The 14,556-nt window shown below is 33.8% G+C and overlaps 1 protein-coding gene across 13 annotated transcripts in view; it reads right to left on the reverse strand.

Moving 5' to 3' along the window:
* Positions 1-14,556, reverse strand: part of OXR1 (oxidation resistance 1) — a 338,860-nt gene that overhangs the window by 38,739 nt on the left and 285,565 nt on the right. For 12 of the 13 annotated variants that reach the window (XR_009449529.1, XM_059671919.1, XM_059671926.1 and 9 more), the window contains 2 exons: positions 11,614-11,788; positions 6,118-6,280 (listed from right to left, as the gene is read on the reverse strand). Coding sequence is in view for 12 of the 13 variants with exons in the window: in XM_059671919.1 (XP_059527902.1) it covers positions 6,118-6,280; positions 11,614-11,788 (338 nt within the window). In the remaining variant the exon portion in view is untranslated. The remainder of the gene's footprint in view (positions 1-6,117; positions 6,281-11,613; positions 11,789-14,556) is intronic. The other variant, XM_059671917.1, reaches the window with a different exon arrangement.

The following is a 14,556-nucleotide window of genomic DNA, read 5'->3' on the forward strand; positions in this document are numbered from 1 at the left end:
TAGATTCTCCTAGTACAGCTTTGATTTTGCTCAGATGTTTTTAATCATGTGTTTCTGAGAAGGCTGTGTCCGTGCCTGGACTGGATGCATCATTACAGATCTAAACAAGTGGCTCTCAAAGTTTAGCCTGCATTTGTTCAAACACAGATTGCTGGACTTCAAAACTATTTCTGGTTAAGCAGATTGGAATAGGGTATGAGACTGTGACTTTTAAACAAATTCCTAGATGCTGCTTCTGCTGATGGTATGGGGACCATATTTTGAAAAACTACTAAGCCACAATGAAATATCACCTCTCACCTGTCAGAATGCCTATGATCAAAAAGCTAAGATATAACGTGCTGGCAAGCATGTGTAGAAAAAGGAACCCTCGCATACTATTGGTAGGAACTGATACAGCCACTGTAGAAAACAGTATGGAGGTTCCTCAAAAATTATAATATAACTACCATATGATCTGGCAGTTCCACTTCTGAGTAAATTTATTTGAAGAAAACAAACACATTAATTCGAAAAGATATATGCACCCATGTTCATTTCACCATTACATTATTTACAATAGCCCAGATATATAATGGAATACTATCTAGGCATAAAACAGAGTAAAATATTGCCATTTGCAACAACATGGATAGACCTTGAGGGCATTATGCTAAATGAAATAATCAGTCAGAGAAACACAAATACTATGATCTCACTTATATGTCCAACTCAAAATAACCAAAAAAATCAAGCTCATAGATAAAGATTATAGATCAGTGGTTGCCAAAGACGTGGGCAAAATGGGTCAAAAGGTACAAACTTCCAGCTATAAAATAAGTCAAGAGGATGTAATGTACACAGCATGGTAACTATAGTTAATAATACTGTATGTCATATTTGAAAGTTGCTAAGAGAGTAAATCTTGTAAGTCTTCATAAGAAAAAATTGTTTTTTCTTAACTATGTATGGTGACAAATGTCAACTAGACTTATTGCAATGATACTTATTTTGCAGTACACACAAATATCGAATCATTATGCTTTATACCTGAAACTAATATGCTATACACTAATTACAATACAATAAAAAAACTGGTTTAAGCTATTTTGAGTGTGATTTTTCTACTTTTAATAAACATATTATCTAGCAAACATAAAGTGAGCTTAGTAAATCTCCTTCTTGCCCTTTATTTTTTCATAATGTTTAGAAATATAGTGCTAGGTCATTAAAATTTGTCCAGACATCCCAGAGCTAGAAGCAGATGTCAACTTATCATTAGTGTAAAATAAGATTACAATATAATCTATTCTCAGAATTCAGATATTCAATTTAATAATAATTTTTCCTCTACTTTCTTTATTGGGATTGAAATGATTGAATTACTTTATATCTGATTTCCTCTGAATTGGGAGTGGTCTACTAGAAGCAATAATATGTAATTTGCCATACGCAATATTTAAAGTAATTTTTTTGCATGCAGCAATACTTTATTTTTATTATATATTTTTTCCAATTAGTTTACATTCAGTATTATTCTGTTAATAGTTTTAGAGTTACCACAAAGTGGTGGGAAAATCATGTATTTTACAGAGTGGTTCCCCAGCTTTGAAAACAATCATTGTCCCAGGAAAACAAAACTAAAATATTTATACAGGCATATCTTATTTTACTGCCCTTCACTTTATTTTTTTTTCTTTATTAAGGTATTACATATGTGTCCTTATCCCCCCATTCCTCCCCCACCCCCCAACTCATGCCCTCATCCCCCTGGTGTCTGTGTCCATTGGTTAGGCTTATACTAGTATGCATGCATTCAAGTCCTTTGGTTGATCTCTCAAAGTAATTTTAATATTTTAAGTCATAAAATAGTCTGTCATTCATCCATCTTGTCTCTTCTCAATCTGCATTAAATAACGTTCTTGATTTTTAATGAAAATTTTATAGCCCATAACTTTTGGCTAGTAACTGAGGAAGAGTATTAACAGGGAAAGCGAAGCATTAGTTCAAAACTTTCCTGAGGTAGATAACATACTCATTTAACATTATTAGTAATTAAAACAGACCATATTAGGCATGATTCTGGGTGGTAAATGCTAATAAAGTATTGCTAAGCAATACTGTATTGTACACTTGAAAATTTCTAAGAGGGTACATATTTTGTTAAGTATTCTTAATACATAATACTATATGTAATACTTTAAACAATAAAAAATATTTTTAAAAGTGTCCTTAATACAAAGTAATAACAATAATAATAATGAAAGAGGGTGGGAAGATTAGGAGTTGAAAATATTTATGGTATACACTGTAGTAATGATTTCATGAATGTATAATTGTCTCCAAACTTATCAAGCTGCATATATTAAATATGGATAGTTTTTTGTATGTCAATTATTCCTCAATAAAGTGTTTTTTTTAATAAAGTGTTTTTAAAAATGCCTAATATAGAAATATTACATAAGACAATTTTTGTATTTACTCATAAATTCTAATTATTTTTAATACTTTTGATTTCTACCTTTTTCAGATTGACTGAATTTCTTCTGGGGTTATGATTTATAATGCTATGTGATTTGTTCAATATAAAAAGTTACTTCAATTGCCTTTATCTGAGAAATGTGACTTCACCCTATTTAGTGAGTTAGACACAGAGACTATTTTCATTTTGAACAAAATAAATTCTGTATGGATTTTGCTGGTCAGCTGATAAGAGATAAGGAATGTTTTGTTCAGTTTTATATATTGATTCTATTTTAATTTTGGTATTACTTGTTCTTTAATTAAAAATAAAAAAGAAACCCATGTGTTTAATAAGATGAACATCAGAATACTCATATCTGGCAGTTTAAGAAATGAAATATGTACCATCCAACTGAAGCCTCCCAGTATTGGTGCGTTTAGAAATTGCAGCAATATCAAACTACTGCAAAAGTCTTCCATGAGTAACCTAATAAACAATCATGGCAATAATTTTGCTTAACTAATGACAATTAGGAAAGAAGAACTGACTCCATTCTAGTGGAAAACTAAATCCAATCCTATATAATAAAAGGGTAACATGCAAATCGACTGAACGGCGGAACGACCGGTCGCTATGATGCGTACTGACCACCAGGGGGCAGACGCTCAATGCAGGAGAATCCCCCAGCCCGCAGGCCCTGATTGCCCAATTGGGGCCTGCTGGGCAACCTCTTGGTCCCTCCTCCTGGTCTGCAGGCTCCAATCACATGATGGGGGACAGGGAACTGGGGGTGGGTGTTAGCAGACGCAGGCAGCAACAGGCCAAGGCCCCTGCCCCACCAGGATCCCCCCACACAGAGGGCGACTGGCGAGCAGGCAGGAACAGCCAACCTCTCGTTCTCTCCTCCCAGCCAGCAGGCTCTTGACCGCCCAATGGTAAATGGGGAACCGGGGGTGGGTGGCGGCGGGGGTGGTGGTGGTGCCAGAGCCGGCTGCTGGCAGGTGGGGAAGATGGCCCTGATCGTAGGCCAGGCCTAGGGACCGTACCTGTGCATGAATTTTGTGCACCAGGCCTCTAGTAAGGGCATACTATAATACACTTTATGGCCTAAAATGCTAATAATAGGTTAATTATTTTATATTTACATAGTTAAAATGGAGAACATTAAAATTTAATATCAAAATGGGAAGTCTATAAATGATTTAAAAAGTTATCTAAGTCAGAAAGTAGATTCTAAAGTATTTTAAGTACAAAACCTTTGTACAGATTTATGTAACAAGTAGTCAACATTATTTACATTTACACTAACAAATAAATAACTGTTTAAGAAAATGTGAGTAATGTCAGCACATAAAAATGAACAAGTCATCTCAGAAGCCAAAGATCAAATGGAACATATTTTTATCAATACTTCAGTAAGTGTAAGAAGTGGGAAGTAACCCAGAGCAATTTTCTCCTAATACCAAGCATTACTGTTGTCTTAGTAAACTCATATTTTAAAATTTAGTCAATAAGCATAAACCTGGGAGGTAAACTTCTAAATAAATCAATTAAAGCTAATTTAATAAAGTCAATTTCTTTGTTGTTTTTTTTTTATCATCCCAATAGCACTAGATGTTTTAATAATTGGCTTGGAGTAGGAGATACTGAACTACAAGTTGTATAAAATTAACTTTAGCAATAGGATAAAAAAAAGAAAAACCTTTTCTGCTTTATCCCCAAAGGAGTGAAATTCAACCCAAAGGAAGTGGGACTACAAGCAATTTTAGTTTAAAAGCTTCACTTTTGAGGCCTGTGTCATCAAGCAGCAAGAAGGCACAACCAATACATGTGACACTCTAAAACTTTCAAAGGGTTCTACTAGAGAGCCTCTTGAAGTTGGTATTTGGGGTTAAAGATGATAGAGCCCAATGTGCAGTAATGTGCCATGATACCACCTACTGACAGGATACAACTGACCTGTATTACTGTAGCATCATTTTCACTTCATGGCAAGAAATTTAAAAAATATTTTTATATTACATCAGGTACACTAAGAAGAAATATGAAAAATTCATATTAATCTTAAAGATGAAACAGGCTTCAAAGATATTTCAGGCTTATTGTGGTGGCTGCTGCTTTAGATTACACCAATGGACTCTTGGGTACTTGTCAAGTACATCAACTTTAAAGAATATTTGATGAACAAGTTCAAGAGGCACAGATAACTAAATTACAGCCTGGTATGCGTATTCAGAGGCACTATAAGGAGAGGGAATTAAGACCTGATAGGAGTCCTTTGGTATGTAAGGGAGCTATGCCTGAAGAAATTATATCAGCATGACTGCTACTGATAAGAAAACATGCTTTAAAAAATCAAGGCACAAATGATTAAAGAAATTTTTCTCCATAGTGAACCAAATTTATGTTTTTGGAATGCAGATGCAGCAACATCAAAAAAAAAGAAGAATATTTTGAAAAATATTTTATACAATGTAACTTGCATGACAGAGACTTGAAAATTAAAATAACATTGTGATCAACATACTATGAAAGTATCTTCCAGTGTTAGCATTGTATAAGTTTAATGCAATACCTGAAGTGGTGGCATGGGGTATACTATAGTGGTTTTTCCATCTGTACTGCACAATGAGGAGCTTTAAAGAATACTGCTCATAGGCATTCAGGTTGTTTTCAGTTTGGAGCTATTGTGAATAAAGCTGGTGAGAAGATTAATAATGTTGGTTTAAGTATTAAAAGAACTTATAATATGTGCCTAACATATGCTACCTCTTTCCCGCCATTACATTAGAGTTACAGTAGAAACTGTTGTATATACTACACAGAATGGACATTTAAAATCAGGTTCACATTTTAAATAAAAGACATGCCATGTATACCTTCTATCGTTATACATGTTAACTTCATGCACAATAAATTTATATCACATACACAATCACGAACATTAACACCAAATGGATAACAAAATTTGATCTCTTTTATAATCACATTTTAGCATCTGCTCTATATTTTTTAACACATCAAGAAGAGATTAATCTAGGCAATCACAATAAGTAAACCAGTAATTGCCACCCTATCAATCCCACAAGACAAAGCATGTAAAACATATGTAATATTAAAAGATATATTTAATAGGGATTACAAAGTCGATTATTATTAACTTGCCCATATAGATAAATTCATCAAATTTGAGCACATAATATTTACCCTATTTTATAAATAAGCAACAGCTTTTTTCCCTATCATTATTTTTACATTCACATCAAGAATGCTTGGGTATAGACTTAGAAAAGAGTAGTAATTTGCATGAATGTGTTAAATGACTGCTGTGTACCTGCCCCATGTAGGAGATAATAGTAATAAATCAGACCTGGAAAAATGTTTCACAAAAATTAGTATAATAGCAATTGATATTATTCCAAAATGCATTCAATAAGTCACTTCATTGCTGATGCTTTGCTTCTCTAATAGTTAAAAGCGAAAAAAAAAGAAATAGTAATGAATCAAAGTTACTAATCAGATTCATTCAATAAACACAAATATACATAGGCAATGAATCTTTTAAAGGAAGTATTCTTTTGTACCAAGATTTTGTGTATTTTCCTATATAACATAAAGCTATAAAGTCACACAAAGTAAAAAGATGAACGAAATCTTCACATTTTTCTTCTTACCTCCCATTCTCTGGCTGCTTCTTCATTAGATGAATCCTCGTTTGTTTCAGATTCTTCAATCTTTTTTACAACTATGAATCCAGGTTCTCTGGTATATTCACCAGTATCTTCTGCATATATTTCTGGACTCCACTGAATGAAGAAGGCATATAAGTGGTCTGACCTGTTAGAACAAGTGACTATTAATAATAGATCTAGTGTCAGCTAAAGTTACAAAATTATATTTGTTACATATCTTGACTAAACTTGAGAACTTAAAATATACATAGAATATACTACGCTTTATTTTAAAAAGATAACAAAGCCCACCACCAGTAAGACATTAACTTAAACATTTTTATTTGACTGTGTTCTATCAAGTTGTTCTGAGAAAACTACATTAAAATTTTCCTTGCCATGCTTTTGACTAGCTCAGGTGCTGTCCATGGTAATATTTTTTCTCTTTAAAGTAACTAGTAATGGGAAGGGAAACTGAACCCACAATTTTGACATCATTTGTACAATGATCTGATTATCTAAAATACAAGTACACAATTTAAAAATTGCATATTTTAAAACTTGAATATTATACAGAATTTTTCCAAGTTAACAAAAATCTAATGTGTTTAACTTTTAAATATCAGGGACACACACTGTATTACGGGTTTAGAAACTGATGATCTAATCTTTCAAGTCTCTTTTTCCCTTTTTAATTTTTTTTACTATAGTAAAGCCTGTTGTTACAAAAGATAATAAAAACTCTGATAAACATATTTAAGAGTCAAATACACATGACATTTCAAATATTTTTTCTTGGCTTTAATTAGAATGAAAATTGATTATAAAACTCTTAACTATCATATACCAATCAATAACAATGGTTCTGGAAATTGTATCCAATTAATTTTTTTTCTTAAGTGTCATTTCTTATGTGATAGCTAACATATTGAAGGGTGTTTAGTTCCATCTTTCAGATAATCTGTCTGTACCAAAACAGCAATTTTCATAAATTACACGTATACAATAAAGTTCAAAATCATAATAATACCAATTCTTAATAGCATTAGCCAAAGTGCAAGGACAATGATAAAATGGAAAATCCCATGTAAAAATTAAAACCAACAGTAATGACAAAAACTAAATCCTTGTTAGTTTAAATTAAAGGTGTACTATTTAGGAATGCCTTATTTTATTGTAATTTGCTTTATTGTGTTTCACAAATATTTCATTTACTTTACAAATTAAAGGTTTGTGTTCACCTTGCATTGAGCAAATCTATTGGCATCATTTTTCCAACATCATCTCCTCACTTCCTATTTGTGTCACATTTTGGTAATTCTTGCAATATTTCAAGTTTTTTCATTATCATTATATTTGTTATGGTGATTTGTGATCAGTCATCTTTGATGTTACTACTGTAATTATTTGGGGGTGCCACGAACCACACCCATGGCACACTTACATACATTAATTGCATTAAACATTAAAGTAATGTGTGCATTATGACTATTCCACAGACCAGCCATTTCCTCATCTCTCTCTCTCTTTGGGCCTCTCTATTCCCTGAGACACAATATTGAAATTAGGCCAATTAATAACCTTACAATGGCCTCTAGTGTGCAAGTGAAAGGAAGAGTTGCATGTCTTTCACATTAAATCAAAAGCTGAGAATGATGAAGCTTAGAGAGGAAAGCATGTCAAAAGCAAGTCTCTTGTGCCAAAGACTTAGCCAAACTATGAATACAAAGGAAAAGTTCTTGAAGGAATTTAGAAGTGCTACTGAAAGAATAGATAATAAGAAAGTGAAACACCCTCATTAATGATATGGAGAAAACTTTAATGTCCTCGTCTAATCCAGAGGAAGGCCCTTAACTGTCTTCATTTCAATGAAGGCTGAGAGAGGTAAGGGAGCTGCAAAAGAAAATCTGAAGCTAGCAGAGGTTGGTTCATGAGGTTTAAGGAAAGACGCTGTCTCCATAACATAAAAGCTCAAGGTGAGACCTGATCCAAGTGGCAGAGTAAGTAGCACTCACTCACTTTGACCATATCAAAACCACAACCTAAGTTACTGAACAATCAACCTGGAAAACCATCTGAAGACCAGCTGAACAGAAGTCTTATAACTAAGGACATAAAGCAGAAGCATCTACCTGGAGACTGGTAGGAGGGGCAGAGAAATGAAAAGGGCAGTTGATAATAGAGGGATATCTCAGCTGCAAAGGTACCTTCTGATGAGTGAGGGGTCTCAAACTCAACGGCGGGCTCCCCAGGGCTGGGAAAGGAGCCCACATAACACCTGGCTGTGAATATCTGCAAGGATTCTGCCTGCCTGGGTGAGGACGGCCGCTGGAAACGCAGGCATCCTCTGAAAGGGACAACGCACAAAAATCTTGCTCTTAATCTGGACTCCAGTGGAGGGAGGGATAGCAGTTCAGAGCATGCTGGCGTCATACAGGGAGAGACTGAGTTGTTGGGGGCAAGTATCTGCAGATGCGGTTGAAAGAGCAAGAGAACTAGAACCAGAAGCAGAGCCTGAAGATATGACTACACTGCAACACTCTCATGGTAAAACTCTAACGGATGAGGAGCTGCTTTGTATGAATGACCTGGAATCTACTGCTGGTGAAGAGGCTGTGAAGACTGGTGGAATTACAACAACGGATTTAGACTGTCCCATAAACTTAGTTGACAAAGCAGTGGCAGGCTTTAAGAGGATGGGGTCCCACTTTGAAAGAAGGACTACTGTGGGTTAAATGCTATCAAACAGCATCATACACTACAGAGAAATTGTTTGTGAAATGAAGAATCCACTAATGTGGCAAACTTCATTGTTGTCTTATTTTAAGTAGTTGCCAGTCACCCCAACTTTCAGGAATCACCAGCCATCAACATCAAGGCAAGGCACTCCACCAGCAAAAAAAGATTAAGACTCACTGAAGGCTCTGATAGTTATTTTTTAGCAGTAAAGAATTTTTAAATTAAGGCATGTACATTTTTAAAATACCTAACACTACTGCACCCTTAACAGACTACAGTAGTATGACATAACTTTTACATGCCCTGGGAAACCAAGAAATTTGTGTGACACGTTCTACTGTGATATTCTCTTTATTGTGGTATTCACATTATTGCAATGGTCTGGAACTAAACCTGAAATATCTCCAAGGTATGTCTGTAGTTAAAATTTTCACTGTAGTTATCTTAATATGTCTGGCAAATCAGAATGCCTGGCTCTGTACCTATCAGGTATTTGTGAATTATGCAAATCATGCCATATTTTAAAATTACTCTGATCACATTTTATTTAATGCACACATGGTATTTATTGTATACTTGGATGGGAGGGGAGGGAGAAGAATTTTATCATTAAAAGCAGTAGATTTCAGAGCAACATATAAAGATTTTCCAGGAGGTACACAAACACTTAAGATAATTTTAAGGGAATGAATTTATCTTCTTCTTCTTTATGTTACTCATACTAATCTGCTTAAGAAGTGTGGTAATGATATCTTACATAGTCCCTGTCTTTGCTTTCCCTAAAGCACTTTTTTCTACTTTATTAAAAAAAAAGAAAAAGAAAAAGAAAGCATATCCTCACCTATCCAGAACTTTATAATGGTATGTGCCCTTAAAAACTTCCAGACCTCCCACAGTTAGTATTAAGACAGGAAAAGATTTTTAAGACTGCATTATACTTCCTTTTGCATATCAGGTGGTTTCTAATTTACTGATTTCTATAAAACAGAAGTTTTCAATAAAGTTGCTCATTGATTATCACTAAACATAATTTTGATAAAAGATGATTAATTTTTGGAATATAAACAGAAACACGTTTAAAAAATTGAGTGACATTATTATAATAAAAAACTCTGCAAACTCATAGACTATTTTTGTGAACAAAGCTTTTCAGTACCTAAAAGAAAAAAATGAAGGGGAGTTGGTAGAACTGAGGGACTGAATCCTCTCTCATCCTTTCAATAAGCTACATTCATCAATGGATACATAAATTAACTGGGAGAAAGGCCCATCTATTTTATTAAGTTTATTTAGTATATTTTACTTTTTATGTGTAGTAATTACTGAGTACCCTTGTTCAGTCCTACCTTTTCAAATATGTTTGCACAGGAAACATAGCATGGCATAGTTTAGAAGATAGAAACAGTATCTTACTGTGGAGCAAAGAGTAGTAACCACGCTTAATGTACATTTTAAAATACTTAGGCTCCCTGAACGTCTGGCTCCTCTTCTGTAATATAACCCATGGCAAATGCATCTGCCACCTGGCCTTCATCGCACCACACTGTGGGAACTGAAGCTCAAATAACTCATGCAAATGTTGGTACTATCTATTGCTATTATTGGGACTCGTGTTGTCTCCTAGCATGCATTAAACTATGGCATAACAACTTGTTAGCTTGCATGTAGTGTAAACCTTAGACTCTTTACTATTTTGACAACAGTCATAGAAAATTTTAAAATAAATCTGATATCAGAAGGGACACACACACACACACAAATGTGTGAGGGAATGTAATTTGTTGCAAAGAAATATACTCAGGAATAAAAATATAATGTACCTTATAAGATTCTATAATGTACCTTATAAAATTCTATGAGGAGGTGTAATGGAAATACAAGTTCAAAGAGAAGAAGTAATGATGAAAATTCTGTTAAAGAAGAGCACGTTCAAGTAGTTTTTAAATGGATAATGGTAGAGGGGAAATTGTTATGGTGTTTAGATTCTACTAGATTTATTTTAAAAATCAATGTAACAGTTTTATTTTTAAATGTTGATATTGGTGGGCAATGTGGCTCAGTGTTTTGAGTGCTGACCCATTAATTAGGAGATCCTGGTTCAATTCCTGGTTAGAGCACATGCCTGGGCCGATCCCCAGTCCAGGGTGTGCAGGAGGCACCTGATTGATGATTCTTTCTCATCATTGATGTCCCTCTCTCCCCCCCCCCCCACTTTCTCTCTCTGAAATCAATAAAAATATCTCTCTAAAAAACATAAAATGTCAATATTTATAATGCAGTGATGACAGATATCCTTTACAATTGGTAAACTTACGATTAAAAATTTTATTGGATAGGGAATACAAAAAATAGTTTGAAGATCACACCCCTTTAGAAACTAAAGGCATTCAGTAGTATTTGAGGAGGTTTTTAAAAACGGATTATACATCATTACCTGCAATGAGGTAGGAGCCATACCAGTTAATATTTTGATGAACCTTCTTGCTCTAAGACATTTGAAGTAAATTTTCTCACTTTAAAACTAGCTATACGTTCATATTTTTTGCATTAAACCACAAAAAAAACCACATTCAAAATGGAGGATATTAAAGAATACAAAATAGGAGCTAAATTATTTTGAATAGCCTTAATGTCAAGTTTTAATCATAAACTATATGTTTCAAAAGTACTTTGTCACTGGTGTTAAGTGATATTCAAAATCATTTTAATTCAAAGGATCTCAATAATGTTTTAAGTTTTGGTGGTTGTTTGTCTTTTTACCTTTCTTGTGGCACAGCAAACCAATATTCATGTTTCTTATCTCTCTGTGCATACTGTTGCATTGTTGCACTTGCTTGGGATACAAATGTTTTCCTCATTGGTTTTCCAACTCTGAGACGTAAGAACTTATGTAACTGATGCCTTCTCTTTTCTTTTAAAAATGAAGAACCTAAAGCTGAGACACAAACAGTTTTATTCAATTCTTACACACCATGCTTAAATAATTTAGATTAAATAATGTGTCTCTCCAAACTTCTGACAAATAGAGAATAATACTTGAATTCATCGACACTTATTTAAGTTAATTCTCTTAATTTGTATTTTTTTCCATCAAAAGTACAGTTACAACAACACTAATGAACCAACAGCCACATTATAAGCTGAAATTATGTCTAAGGGTATCAGGAAAAAAATGTGACAACTTCAGGAACTTTTATTAAATTTTTGTTTGTAACAACTATACTGAAGTAGTTGAATATACAAATACAGTATTTTGTACATTCCCTATCAGCCTTCTAGAAAAACAACTAGATAAGTTTGTATGGTTGTTAAAGATAAAAATTTAATTTAAAAGTTTCTAAAGCTTTTACATACCTATTAAGGTGTGATAAAAACAACCAACAATATGCTAGATTCAGCCATCGGTTTGGACAATTTATTAAGCCTGAATTGTCATTAACTCTCCCTACTAGAGATTCTGACATAAGGTACATTAGGGGTCTGACAATGAGGTTGAACTTAGGAATCTGGACATTATTAGCTTAGAAAAGCATCATAGTATGGAGGAAATACTTGCTTATACTCAGGAAATCTGGGCTAGTCATGGCTTTTTTCTGTGTAACATTGTGGAAGGCACAAAATCTGAGGCCAAGCATTCACAAATATCATTAAAAATGAACTTTTACCATTTTTTGCACAGTTACAATCCAGTTTTATATCTATTAAAGCTTTATTATATTATTAGAGGCCCGGTGCACGGATTCATGCACTGGTGGGGTCCTCTGGCCTGGCCTGCACCCTCTAGCAATCCGGGACCCCTCGGGGGATGTCGGAGAGCTAGTTTCGGTCTGATCCCCGCTGGCCAGGCCGAGGGACCCCACCAGTGCACGCATCTGTGCACCGGGCCTCTAGTATGCATATAAGATCTTTGGTTAATCTCTTCCCGCCCTCCCCTGCCCCCTCTGAGATTCATCAGTCTTGTTCCATGTTTCCATGCCTGTGCGTTGAGCGTCTGCCCCCTGGTGGTCATTGCGCACCATAGCTACCAGCCAGTCGGCCGGTCGCTTAGGCTTTTATATAATAGAAGTCATTAAAAGGTCAGAAACTTTGAATATTTCCCTATTATAGAAACTTAAGTTACTTAAAATTAATTACTTAATTTGTTACCACCACCCCCATTCCCAAAAGGGAAGAAACCAAATGGTAACAATCAGGATACCTATCTGAATATACCTACCAACTTTTCTCCTTTCAGTATTTTGTCATAATAGGGGCTCTCCCTATAAAACCCACTATAATGAAAGTAGTCTATCACATATTGGTTTAAACAGAATCCATTATTTTACCCTTTTCAAAGATCCTAATATAAGGCAACAATCAGACACAAATATATCAATAAAGATATTCATACCAGCATTTTTAACAGCCTGATCAAAGATAAAAAAAATCTTAACAATATGAATTGCTAATAACAATGGAATGTCTTAACAATATGGAAAAGGTTAAATTAGAAGGTCATTAAAAACCATGTTTTCAAAGAACTATAATGACATGGGAAAACATTCATGACATAAAATGGTGAGTGAAAAAAGGAAAATACAACACTACATATAGTATAATCCTAATTTTATATAAAAAATACACATGTATAGATATATACAAATAATATCAAAGTTGTATATATATGTATGAATATATACATACACACTAAAGATCAAAACTAAATATACCAAATGTTAATAATGATTAAAGTGATTAATTCTAGGTAATTTTTATAATTTTGGTAAAAACTCCCTATATATTTTTGTTAAATCACATTTAACGAATATTCACTAGTTCTGAATAAAGGAAAAATATTACAAAAGAAGAAACAGTCACTCTTTTATAGAATTTACTTTGAGTAAATGGGTTTCTTAACATCTACTTAATATAATCCTTAGGTCTTCAGGGTATATAAGAAAACAAAGGAAAATTCAGTATTTTAAAAACTAAACTGAACTGTTGTGCATTGCTTGTGGAAATGTAAAATGGTACAGCTACTGTGGAAAACAGTTTGGCAGTTCCTCAAAAATTAAACATAGAATTACCATAGAATCCAACAAGTCCACTTTTGGGTATATAACCCCAAAAAATTGAAAGGAGGAACTCAAACAGGTATTTGTATTCCAGTGTTTACCAGCAGCATTATTCACAAAAGCCAAAAGGCTAAAACAACCCAAATGTTCATTAATGAACGAACAGATAAAGAAAACATGTTATGTATTAATGGAATATTATACAATTTTAAAAGGAAGGAAATTCTGACACATACTATAACATAGATGAAACTTGAAGGCATTATGTAAGGGAAATTAACCACACACAAAAGAACAAATATATGATTCCACTTGTATCAGGTACCTAGAGTAGAGACAAAAAGTAGAATGGTGGTTGTCAGGGGTTGGGAAGAGTGGAATATAGGAGTTTTTGTTTAATGGGTACAGTTTCAGTTTGGGAAAATGAAAAAGCTTTGGAAATGGATGGTGGTAATAGTTCTATAATAATGTGAATGTACTTACTGCCATTGAATTTTACACTTAGAAATGGTTAAAATGATAAATTTCAGTTTATGCATATTAAACAATAAAAAATTTGAATTAAAAAAATGACAGAAAAGCTTATATATAAATTTGATTGGCCTGGAATCAATATTCCAATAGACTATAAGAAATGTTACCTAAGATA

The sequence above is a fragment of the Myotis daubentonii genome, chromosome 17, assembly GCF_963259705.1.
Source record: "Myotis daubentonii chromosome 17, mMyoDau2.1, whole genome shotgun sequence".
NCBI lineage: Eukaryota > Metazoa > Chordata > Mammalia > Chiroptera > Vespertilionidae > Myotis > Myotis daubentonii.